This window comes from Urtica dioica, chromosome 8 (assembly GCF_054948205.1).
Source record: "Urtica dioica subsp. dioica isolate 48M chromosome 8, U.dioica_male_clone48M_v1_H2, whole genome shotgun sequence".
Lineage (NCBI taxonomy): Eukaryota > Viridiplantae > Streptophyta > Magnoliopsida > Rosales > Urticaceae > Urtica > Urtica dioica.
This window is the reverse complement of record NC_142763.1, coordinates 36,717,594-36,730,432: the sequence shown is the minus strand read 5'-3', so window position 1 is coordinate 36,730,432 and position 12,839 is coordinate 36,717,594. Positions and strand designations below refer to the sequence as shown.

At 37.5% G+C, this 12,839-nt stretch overlaps 1 protein-coding gene and 1 pseudogene across 1 annotated transcript; both read left to right on the top strand.

The window, feature by feature from the left end:
• Positions 1-705: 705 nt before the first annotated feature.
• Positions 706-4,623, top strand: LOC149389603 (uncharacterized; annotated as a pseudogene).
• A 3,777-nt stretch (positions 4,624-8,400) lies between these two features.
• Positions 8,401-12,447, top strand: LOC149389602 (uncharacterized). Its single transcript, XM_089624331.1, has 13 exons — positions 8,401-8,764; positions 8,977-9,114; positions 9,334-9,415; positions 9,595-9,671; positions 9,868-9,968; positions 10,338-10,464; positions 10,721-10,837; positions 10,944-11,026; positions 11,286-11,352; positions 11,444-11,522; positions 11,596-11,687; positions 11,788-11,931; positions 12,020-12,447. The coding sequence occupies exons 1-13, from the start codon at positions 8,657-8,659 to the stop codon at positions 12,053-12,055; spliced, it is 1,251 nt and encodes a 416-aa protein (XP_089480457.1). The 5' UTR covers positions 8,401-8,656; the 3' UTR covers positions 12,056-12,447.
• The last annotated feature ends 392 nt before the right edge of the window (positions 12,448-12,839 follow it).

Genomic DNA, 12,839 nt, shown 5'->3' with positions numbered 1-12,839 from the left:
GCTGACGAGTGGATGTCAGAGATGAAGAAGATCTTCAACTTCATGAATATCTCCGAAATTGAGAAGGTCATATGCGCGTCTTTTGTTCTGAAGAAGGATGCACGGTACTGGTGGGAGACAGTTGCTGCTAGAAGAGACACACGCACTATGTCTTGGGAAGACTTCATTGAGGAGTTCAACAATAAGTATTTCAACATGCGAGCGATGAACACTCAGCAGAAGGAGTTTGCGGAGCTGAAGCAAGGGACGATGACTGTGACTGAAGCTGTTAGTAAGTTCAATCAATTGGCCAGACTGTGTCCTCACTTGGTTCCAACAGAGACAGAAAGAGTTAGGAGGATGATGGGAATGTTCCGACCGGAATTGGCCTTAGCCATTGATAGTGGAAGTCAGCCACCTACCACCGTCGCCGACTGCCTCGAACGTGCCATGCGAGCTGAATACCACTTGATCCAAGTAAAGGAAGAACGAGCTCAGTTTTACAAGGCTCGAAAAGAGGAGAAAGGTCAAAGCAGAGGACCCGACATCAGGAAGCCAAACCAATCAGGAAATCCCCTGCCTAACCATAACCGTCAAGGCTTCAAGGCACAACCCCAATGGAATGGGAATGGAAAGAAGAGAAGTCATCCTGGAAATGGTGGCAACGCCAACAACAAGGTCAAGGTAGAGGGAACAACCTTTCCAGTATGCAAGACTTGTGGGAAGATGCATCCTGGAGAGTGCCGGAAGGGAACCATGACTTGTTTCAAGTGTGGTCAACCTGGTCACTTTCTCAAGGATTGTCCGAAATCAAATTCCTCTCAGAATGGACAATATCCGCAGCACAACCCGAATGGACGACTTAACTTCATGCAAGCTGCCATCGAAGGGCCACAGATTTCCCAAGGTCGTTTAGAAGCACCTCCAACCACCCAAGTTCTACCACCACAACAAGCCCGTATCTACGCCTACACCAACGCTGATGCTCTAGCCAGCTCTTCGAATGTGGTAGCAGGTCAGCTTCCTATAGCTCATTTTGACGCTTTAGTATTGTTTGACTCTGGTGCTACACATTGTTTTATTTCGTTAGAACTGGCTAGGAAATTAGGCGATAGTGTAGTGAAAACTAGGAAGGTTTTCAGGACAGCATTACCATCTGGTGATGAGTTGTTATCGGAGTACTGTCTGGAGGGAGTATCGATAACTATAGGTGGACAAGAATTAAAGAGTGATTTCATTGTCTTAGAAATGAAAGACTTTGATGCCATCTTGGGTATGGACTTCTTAGGCGAGAATAATGCAATGATCGATTGTCGCCGTAAAAGAGTAATCTTCAAACCGGTAACGGGAAGAGGGTTCACCTTTGAAGGAAGACCACTCAAGAAATCAAAGATGTTGGTGTCAGCATTACAAGCTAGAAGATTGATGAGTAAAGGGTGTTATGGATTCCTAGCATCGGTGGTGGACAAGACTAAGGATGTAGAAGCAACTCCAAATGACGTGCCCGTGGTGGGAGATTTTGTTGATGTTTTTCCCGAAGAATTACCAGGCTTAGCTCCAGAGCGTGAGATTTCTTTTGGGATTGAATTACTACCTGGTACGGGACCGATCTCTAAGTCACCATATCGAATGGCGCCAGCTGAACTCAAGGAGCTACAAACACAACTTCAAGAGTTGTTGGATAAAGGATTCATCCGCCCAAGTCATTCACCATGGGGAGCACCGGTTTTGTTCGTGAAGAAGAAGGATGGATCTTTCCGTATGTGCATCGACTACAGGGAGCTTAACAAGGTCACCGTCAAGAACAGTATCCGCTTCCTAGGATTGATGACTTGTTTGACCAACTCAAGGGAGCGAAGGTATTCTCAAAGATTGACTTGCGATCCGGCTATCATCAACTACGAGTCAAAGAGGACGACATTCCAAAGACGACTTTTCGCACCCGCTATGGTCATTACGAATTCACGGTCATGCCGTTTGGACTTACTAATGCACCTGCGGCATTCATGGACATGATGAATAGGATCTTTAGCAACGTCTTGGATAAATTTGTAATTGTCTTCATTGATGACATTCTGATTTACTCTAAGAGTGCCGAAGATCACGAAGAGCACCTGCGAGTTGCACTACAGACGTTGAGACAACATCAACTATATGCCAAGTTCTCGAAGTGTGAATTTTGGCTAGATAAGGTGCATTTCCTTGGTCATGTGGTTTCTAAGGATGGGATCTCTGTTGATCCTTCCAAGATAGAATCCGTCAATGATTGGAAACCGCCTCGAAGTGTGACAGAGATCAGGAGTTTTCTCGGTTTAGCAGGCTACTATAGAAGATTTGTTGAAGGGTTTTCTACATTAGCTGCTCCACTCACCGCCCTCACGAAGAAAGATAAGAAGTATGAGTGGACCGAGAAGTGCGAAGAGAGTTTTCGCGAGTTGAAGAGAAGACTCACCAGCGCGCCAATACTTATAGTCCCTGAAAGTGGAGAACCTTTGTCTATTTACAGCGACGCGTCAAAGACAGGTCTTGGTGCTGTGTTAATGCAAAATGGAAATGTAGTGGCCTACGCATCACGACAACTCAAAAATCACGAGAGGAATTATCCTACTCATGATTTGGAGTTAGCCGCAGTGGTTTTTGCCCTCAAGATTTGGAGACACTACCTGTATGGTGTTCGGTGTGAGATATTTACCGATCATAAGAGCTTAAAGTATATTTTCACTCAAAAGGAGTTGAACATGAGGCAAAGAAGGTGGCTAGAATTGGTTAAGGACTACGACTGTGGTATCCATTATCACCCCGGAAAGGCAAACGTGGTAGCAGATGCCTTAAGTAGGAAGAATGAGGCTAGGCTATCGATGATGCGAGCATTTTCACCTCAACTCACTGATGAAATCAACAATTTGGGAGTTGAAATTATCACACAAGGATTAGCCAATATGACCTTGCAGTCAGATCTTTTTGAGAGGATCAAGGAAGCGCAAATGCGTGACCCGGAGATGTCAAAGTTGAAAGACGATGCGTTGGAAAGCCAAGAGTCAAAATTTTCCATTTCGGAGAATGATGTACTCTTTTTCGATGGAAGGATTTGTGTACCCAACGAAGATGAGTTACGAAGGCAAATTCTTACCGAGGCACATGGGGCACCGTATTCAGTCCACCCAGGTTCCACGAAGATGTATCAAGACCTCCGAGAACATTTTTGGTGGAACGGAATGAAGGGCGACGTTGCAAAGTTTGTCAGTAAATGTCTTACCTGCCAGAAAGTGAAAGCCGAACATCAACGACCAGCTGGAGAATTACAGCCAATCGAAGTTCCTGAATGGAAGTGGGAACAAATCACAATGGATTTTGTGGTTGGATTACCTAAGACGGTTGAGGGTTATGATGCTATCTGGGTAGTGGTGGACCGTTTGACCAAGTCTGCTAGGTTCATCCCGATGAAGGTCACGTACTCCGTGGAGAAGTTGGCTGAGTTATACGTGAATAACGTGGTGAGACTGCACAGCGTTCCTCTATCCATCATCTCTGATCGCGATGGTCGTTTCACTTCTAACTTCTGGAGGTGGGTGCAAAAGTCGCTGGGATCGCAACTAAAGTTTAGCACCGCTTTTCACCCCCAAACGGATGGCCAATCCGAGAGGACGATTCAGACCCTAGAGGATATGCTAAGGGCATGTGTCATGGATTTTGGTGGGAGTTGGAGTAAGAGGCTGCCACTTATTGAATTCTCATATAACAACAGCTACCAAGCCTCAATCGGCGTTGCACCGTATGAAGCTCTCTATGGGAGAAAGTGCCGATCTCCAATTCACTGGTTTGAAGCGGGAGAAAATAATCTCGAGAAAACAGATTTTATCCGAGACACAACAGAGGCTATCAAGAAAATTCGTGATCGAATGGGAACTGCCCAAAGTCGACAAAAAAGTTACGCCGATAAGAAAAGACGGCCTTTGGAATTTCAAGTCGGAGATTTGGTGTTCTTGAAGGTAGCACCTCTCAAGGGTGTGATGAGGTTCGGCAAGAAGGGAAAGTTGAGCCCGAGGTACATTGGTCCTTTCGAGATCATAGAAAGAATCGGAAAAGTAGCCTACCGTCTAGCCCTGAATCCCGATTTAGCATTGGTGCACAATGTGTTTCATGTCTCGATGCTCAAGAAGTACCTACCTGACCCAGCGCACGACTTAATCCAAGAACCCATCGAAGTTCACGAAGACTTGACGTATGAAGAGAAATCTGTCCAGATTCTCGATCGCGAAGAGAAAGTTTTGAGGAACAAGGTGATTCCTTTGGTAAAAGTGCTATGGCGGAATCACAAGATAGAAGAAGCTACTTGGGAACGGGAAGAAGACATAAAAACACGATATCCCGAACTTTTCAAAGAATTCTAGTGTATCCAAGTAAGAATTCTTATGTTTTTCTCGACCTTTGTTAATTTTCGGGACGAAAATTCTAATAAGTGAGGGAGATTGTGAAACCCAAAAAAAAAAAAAAAAAAAAAATCTAGTTTATTGTAGTTTATAAGGTTTTATGAATTAAGTAAGTTTTATTTTTTTTTTAATATATATGTATAAGATGAACTAGAGTATACATATTAGTTGCTAATTGTTTCTTTTTGTCAAATAATTTAATAACAGTACGTAAATGAATTGCTTTACGTTCATGCTTTTCTTTTTATTGTACAGTATACATATATAATATTGTGTTAATAGTTAGAAGCCGTTTCCTTGTTATTATCTATTTAAGTAAATAATATATATTACCATATAATATATTCAGGAGGTTTGTTAGCGTGGAAGTTATTTTTTTAGGGTGTAGTGGGTTTTTTTTCACTCATCTAGAAACGTGTTAGTGAGTTTTCAGCCTTATAAATAGGTAAGGTTAGGATTAGAAAGGGTTTACGCCCCAGCCTCTCTCCCTCTTCTTCTCTCTACTGCTCTCTCTATCTCTATCCCTTTTCCAACAATAAAACTAAAAACCCTAATCACCAAATAGTCATCTTAATCTCTAAGTTTTGGTTCAAGAAGTGTTAGTGAGTTTTTTTTCCAATCTCTTTTAAGGTATTTTTTTCTTTATGCTCAGTTCATACTGTTCCTTAATTTTTTTTTTTATGCTTTTATTTCGTTTTTCATAAGAAAAATTAGGTTTAATATTTCCTGTTTAGAAATCAGTTTTAAGCAGTGTCAAAATCGCACGTTTTAAAATAGCTAAAAACGGTTTTTGGATCTAATTTTTTTACAGATTATACTTTCACATGTTATTTAATTGTGGTTTAAATTTCAGAATTTTACGAGTTATCAATTTTATTTTATGAATTAATTACGATCAGTGCGCAGACTAGTTTTTACCCTGATCTTTTTACAACAAAACGTCTTGTTTAAATATCTACAAAATTCCTTTTGAGCTAATTTTTATACACGGCCTAGTTCTATATGTTTATGATATCCACTCCAAATTTTAGAATTTTTGGATGCCCACAGAATATATTTGGGATAAAATCCAAACGGTGCGCAGAATCGTTCCAAAACAGTTTTTGTTTTTAAAAAGACTAAATATTGCTTTCTTATACTTTTTATTTTTTTTTAAATAATCTGAGCATTTTTTGTACATACCTCTGAAGTATGAAGTTTTCCAAATATTATTTTAGCTCTCACAGTAATTTTTATAGATTTATTTTTTCAAAAAATATTTTATCGACCCCAAGGGTATTTTCGTAATTTACACCTTCAGCCGAAATTTTGAAATTTCCAGAAACTAAGTCATGTATTAAATCCTTTTCTTACCTGATAAGTAATAGTCAACCTTTTCCGTTTAGGTTCCGAGTCATTAAGAGCATCCTTTTCCTTCGACGGTCTTCGATCGTAATTCCGATATCCAGGTGAGAATAATCTCACTGCAACACGGATTAGTTCAAAATATACTAAGTATTATGTGATGTGAAGTATTTATGTATTGTGTGAATTTTTGTGTGTGTGTTTGTTCGGAATGTGCTTGGTATGTTTTGGCATGACGATATGTGAGTTATGTTATCTTATGCTGTGTGTATTAGAATATCTATAACACATCTTATCTTGCTAGCTATGTTATCATGTATGTTTTTTTTTCTTATGTCGCTCATGCTTTTAACGTAATAAACACGGTTAATAAGTTAAGTAAACAAGAGAGTCGTACCGCCTCGAACTACGGAGGTAACTAGAGGAATTTCTCGAGCCGAACTACGGGCTCACATAGAGAGTTCCTCATATGTTTATGTATGTGACGGGGCGTTCTATGGGAGGTCGCAGCCCCATGGTTCGTTACCAAAGTGTACACTGAAATCGGTACGGCTACTCTAGGGGACCCCCGAACTAAAATACGATAGACGTTTAAATAGGGTATCTCATGTCACGGTTAAATTTAAAATACTAATAACCGGTTCATGCATTTTATTTTATTACTTATGTTTTGTGAGTTATAGTTATTCTCGCTGAGCGTTAGCTCACTCTATGTTTATACGTCCGTGTTGTAGGAAAACAACATATGAGCAAGTGAGGAGGGTGGATCAGCGGCGGCGATAGCGAGAGGGTTGGGTTATGGTTGCCGTTTTCGAAAATAAAAAGACTTCCGCTTTGCTTTCAGTTTTCAATAATCCAAACCCAAGGTTTTATTTTTCATGGTTAAAGTTATGTTTTTTTCAATTTCGTTAAAGGTTACGACTTTATTTATGGTATTTATTTCACAATAGTATTTTTGGGTTTTAATTTCCGATTATGCAACTTCGACTTTTTGGTTGTTTTCGTTCATCAAGTTTAAATGAAAATTTATTTTTAGGTTACGAGTTTTCAAACTTTATATTTTAAGTTATGTTTTAAAAAAAAAAATTTACCTCAAATTTTCTTAAGTTTTAAAAAGTACGATAAGTAAGACGGTCCGAAAAGTCGGGTCGTCACATGAGCTATTTGACTAATTATAATTAAACAGCTTTAAATTTATTTAAAAATCTATTTAATTTTTTTGTATTTGTTGTAACAAGTATTTGTTGTAACTAACCAATCCTCTAATATAAATTTGTTGCTGATTATAAAAATCTATTTAAATCTTTTGTCAAATTTATTCCTTGTATTTGTTGTAACAAGTATTTGTTGTAATTAACCAATCATTTACCTCTTTTTGAAGATCTAGCTCAAGTTTTATTTTATTAGGGAATTAATCCACTAGGCTGAAGTTAATTTAATTAACTTCGGCTTGATGAGCTATTTTCTTAATAAAATAAAATTTTGACTACTTTTTTTTTAAAGGATGGTGGGCTATTGAGCTATTTGACTAATTGCCCCTTTAAAAAATAGCTAAAGTTTTATTTTATTAAAAAATAGTCCATCATGCAGAAGTTAATTAAATTAACTTCGACTTAGTGGGCTATTTCCTTTATAAAATTAAACTTGGCCTAGATCTTTCAAATGAGGTAGATGATTGGCTAGTTGCAACCAATAAATAATTATCAAAATATTAAAAAATTGTAATTTAATTGTATGTAAACTAATTTTGCCTCTACTGAATTAAATCTTTGGATGTGTTACTAGCGATGATGGAGTATTTTTTATTTAGTGCTTCTTGTGCAACGGGATACGAATAGATGAAGGGGATTAGCGTTTTTGCATGATGTCATGTCGTTAATTTTTTTTTTAACAAATTGAGAGAGCTTGAGCTTTGAGAGAGGTTAAGCGAAATTGAGTGAGAGACGTTGATGGATTAAGTAATGTAGGTATGAGACTATTAGTGTGAAAATATCATGGAGTTTAATTTCAAAACTAAGTAGCAATGAAATGAGTAATTCATGACTTTTATAAATTCTTGTTAGTTTTTATTTAGTTTCAACGTGAGATTCATAACATGTTCTCTCAAGATGGCGGCTCTATATGTTCGTTTATTTTAAATCAAATCTCAACGATTTGAACCGGATACGCATTTGTGGTTAATGGGCTCTATTAGAATGTGAAAGTATTATGAGATTTTATCTCAAAAACAATTATCAATGAAATGATTGAACATGACTATTATAAACTCTTATTAGTTTAGATTTAGTTTTTATGTAGGATTTCTATTGGTTAGAGATTTGAACGAGTAAAAAAAAATACTATGCTTCCATGATTTGGGCAAATGGACGGTGGGAGTGCCCATGTTGAACTTGAGATATAAAAGAAAACGATATTTAATGATAGGGCAGTGAATAAGTAACATACTTGCCATCATAATGACTAGGCAACAATAATCTACGCCGCACACATACTAGGCTGAATTCTTAGCGCGTCTATTTAAAGTCAACAATACGATTAATTCGTATCCGACATGTTCTTATGATTGTTGACTCTGGCCTTTGGAGTTGCATTCAGTATATATTAACTGAACTGCTAATTAATTTTCACACAAAATTGACAATTTCAGCTATTTGTGGCCGGTTTTTTGTTGCAACATACAAACCAAACCAGAGTCTTTCATTTAATTATTATTTCTTAGCTTCTCCGCCTGAGAGAACCAATCACATCCCGCCACGTAAGTAAGACAAAATAACACTTCAGATCTTATCATTGGGCTAGAGAGCCTCCTCTCGTTTCGGTTCGAAACCGTCATCGAAACTCTCTCTCTGTTTATCGGTCCGAAATCGAATCTCCGATTCTCTCAGAGAGAGAGACCAGCCATTATGGCTAACTACGAGCCCTTACAGTACGACGGCGATGATCGGATCCCACCGAATAGGAAGCCTCCACGAGTTGCCTCACTCGACGTCTTTCGCGGCCTCTGCGTTTTCGTGAGTCCACTAAACTCTCTTTCTTTCTCGAATTTCAAACCTTTGGATTTCTCGTCGATTTCTTTTAATCGGAGGAAACAAAAATTTGACTGCTTTATATCCTAGAACGGTATCGGCGATGAAGATTTTGAGAGTTTTATAATCGAATTTTAAGTTCGAAATCCTGGCATTGATTGGAGTCGCGCTTTTATTTTAAATTTGTATTTTTACAGTTGATGATTGTCGTTGATCTTGGAGGCTCGATTTTCCCGGCGATCGCTCATTCGCCGTGGAACGGCGTGCATTTGGCTGATTTTGTGATGCCGTTTTTTCTCTTCATCGCCGGAGTTTCGCCGGCTCTTGTCTACAAGGTTTGCGAAGTTTAAGGCTCATAAAATCTTTATTGCGTGCTGAGAATTTTCGTTTTACATACGCATGTAATTAGTACAAGAAGTTTGATCAAGATCCGTAATTTAATGTATTGGATATTTGGATTCAGTTATTATTTATTTTAGGTTATAATAATGCTTTGAAGTAAATGCAGTATTGATTTGTCAAACCTTTTTCCCTCTCTGTATGCGATTTTTTAGAAAGTTCCTGATCGATCAGAAGCTACATGGAAAGTCTTAACCAGAGTTTTGAAGCTTTTTCTCGTAGGAGTCGTTCTTCAAGGTAACACCGCTATTTTGCTTCTCATCGAAGAAATAAGAAAAATAATCTTGATAGCATATTGGTGGGAACAGAAGTAGTATCAGTATGCCAAATTTCGACGGAGTTGGTTTTTGAATAAATGTGACATGTTCTCAGTTAATGGTGCAAGAGCCTTAGTTGGTTTATTTTGATTGTCTCAGGGGGTTATTTTCACGGTGCAACTTCTATGACATATGGTGTTGACATGGAAAGAATACGGTGGTTCGGGATTTTGCAGGTGACTCACTTTCATTCACTATGCTAAAGTAACACGAACAAGTATATATTTTTTTTCCAACGAAAAGGTTTCGTTCCAATAGAACTTTGAGTCATTCATAAATGGCCATATAATTATCACCTGATGCTTTTTTTTGAGTTTTTGAACTGTTAAAATGGGATGTTGATTAGTTTTTTTTTGTGTTTATTTAATGTAGCGGATTGCTATTGGATATATGGCTGCTTCTCTATGTGAAATCTGGCTTGCGCGTCGCGTACGGAAAGAAATTGGATACTCTAAGAACTATATTTTGCAGTGGTAAGGATTGTTATAAAACCTTATAAAATAAGCTGATCAGATCTGATGATTACTTAACTACTTGGCCGTTAACGTTAATAAACTTTAAAAATATTTCTTCAAGTTGCAGGGAAAGGAACACAAACTTTTTTGCTATTGTTTAGATCAAGTGTCGTTAGTATAATTGTGATTACCGTGTACGAACTATTTTAGGATCTTTTCCTCTTATTTCATATATTATACAAAAGCATGTATATTTGGCTTAACTGAATTTCTGGTGTATCAGGCCATTTCGCTATAGGCTGATGCAGGATTTAGTTTTTATTCTCTCTTTTTTATTTTTTGGTTAATTGTCAGCCTCTTTCTTCAATTTTTCTTTCCACTTTTTAGGTGTGTTGCGGTTTCACTGTCAACAATTTATGCGGGATTGTTATATGGTTTATATGTTCCAGATTGGCAATTTAACGTGCCTTCTTCAACCTCTTCACCGCCGTCAAACGATAGTTTGGTTTACACGGTTAGCATATACCAATTCTTTGTTTTCATTTTTAGAAGTAAATCTTTCTATAATGTTTTTTTCACATTTTTTAAACTGAGCATGAAACACTGGCTTATTTGTAACACTTTGAAATGCTGCGAAGGAAAATAGAAAAAACACGATCATATGAAACACTGGCTTATTTATTTATGTATGTTGATACACAAGCTTGTCTTCAGCTCACTTGTCAAATTCATTTTTGTATGTATTCTGAGTTATTATATTTACTGCATAGGTTAAATGCTCAGTGAGAGGAAATCTCGGACCTGCTTGTAATTCCGCTGGGATGATCGATCGTTATGTGCTTGGTGTTAATCACCTGTATTGGAAACCGGTTCAAAAAAACTTGAAGGTATCTGTAATTTTGAGCTATTCACTGTGAAGTAGTTATTTGTATTCACTTTGGAATTGTTTATAGAGTTGTTATATGGTAGGCTAATTTTATACTGGCATTGTAGGTTTGCAATATGACAAACGGCCATATTCCGGAGAGTTCGCCTTCATGGTGTCATGCTCCTTTTGATCCTGAAGGTATTTTAAGGTGGTCAATCTGAACTGATAATTTCTTGCATTCAAGTCCCTATCCAATCATCAGTAGAATATGACTACATACTTTGTTGATTATAACTTCAATAATGCCTTTTATTGAGAGAAAGTAATTATATATGACAACAGAGCGGAAAAATATTCGAATTGATTCCAAAGGGAAAGCATTTTTTGGCAGCCATGAGTTACATAGTTTTTGTCACTGTCAGTGCTGGTATTTTGGATCATTAACAGTGCTAGTTATGCCATCCCAGTTCTTTAACAGCTGCGGTGACTTGCATAATCGGACTTCAATATGGCCATGTTCTCACACGCGTACAGGTTTGAAATACTATACACTAACTCGGCCAATACTCTACTTGATCTCAAAATTCATCCGGTGTATCTGATACCGACAAACACGAATTCTCAGGATCACAAGAGGAGGCTAGAGAGTTGGTCCTTGCTCTCAGCCATAATCTTCGCCGTTGGATTGATTCTTGCCTACACCGGTATTTTAAACAGTTTTGTTGTGTTTTTTGTTTTGTGTTTCGAACTAACCATTCTCTACCATTTTTTTCCCAGGCATCCCAGTAAATAAATCTCTATACACTATCAGTTATATGCTCATCACCTCTGCCTCTGCAGGGATAACTTTCTGTATCATATATCTATTGGTAAGTCCTAATGGCTGGCTATGACTCAAAACGCCGTTACATATATGAAAATCAATGTATAAATATGACTGGATTTTTGTTTTATTTTTTCTGTGGCAAGGTGGACTTTCACGGTTATAGGCGATTTGCGTATTTGCTGGAGTGGATGGGAAATCATGCTTTGAGTATTTTTGTTCTCATTAGCTCTAACTTAGCCATCATTGCGATCCAAGGATTCTATTTCCACACTCCTGAAAACAACATTGTAAGTGTTAAACTTAAAACTGATATATCGGGAGATTCTAAATTCAAAGAAATTCAAGTTGTTATTGTTTTTTTTTTTTTGGCAACAGGTTCACCGGATCATAACATTGTTTAAACACAAGTGAGATACGGCACTTGCTTTTCCTCGGCGAATAACCAAACCAGTATGTTAAGTTCGCGTTATATATTTTTTTGTTAGAAAGCCGCATCGCCATTTTTTTCTGCTGATTCGGCGATGATTAAAGGCATTGATATACCCACATTATTATGTACCAAATATGACCAAAAACCTCCAAAATTTTCAACCCCAAGAGGCATAGAGCCTCGGTCATTTGGTACCATATTTTGAATAACAACGCTTCAAATTAGTCCGACTCTCTCTCTCCTCTATGGGACTTGTAACAAGCACTCATTCATTGTGGAATTCATGTTTCTATTGTACATATGACAATACTTTATATGAATAATTCCTGCACTGGAAAAACAACTAAAATTGGGATACTTTCTTGACCTTAAACTTTACAATCTGTTTGACATTCTAAAATCATTATTATTTTGGTGTTTTGTCTTGTCAAAGACCAAACATATTTCGCTGTTTTGTCATGTGCATTGTGATTAAATAAAGGGTAATTTAGCAAAATAGTCTACTTAAACGTTGAGAATTACTAAATAGCCAAGGTTTGGTAAATAGTAGGTAAATAGTCATTTTTATATATTTACAAACGTAAATATCAAGTAAATAGCCACTGCCATATTAAGCCACGTCATCATTTATGGCTATTTACTTAATATTTACCAAACCTTGGCTATTTAGCAATATCAAACGTTTAAGTTGGCTATTTTTTTAATTTTTTGTTAAATAAATGGATTAGTCTGGAAAGGGAATATTCAGTAAAGCAAATTATTGAA

What these genes read in the sequence shown, in the direction of transcription:
- LOC149389602 (XM_089624331.1), top strand. Translation starts at nt 8,657, where the DNA reads ATGGCTAACTACGAGCCCTTACAGTACGACGGCGATGATCGGATCCCA. An exon ending in ATGTTCTCACACGCGTACAG is followed by an intron (nt 11,353 to 11,443) that starts GTTTGAAATACT and finishes ACGAATTCTCAG; the next exon opens with GATCACAAGAGGAGGCTAGA. An exon ending in ACACTCCTGAAAACAACATT is followed by an intron (nt 11,932 to 12,019) that starts GTAAGTGTTAAA and finishes TTTTGGCAACAG; the next exon opens with GTTCACCGGATCATAACATT.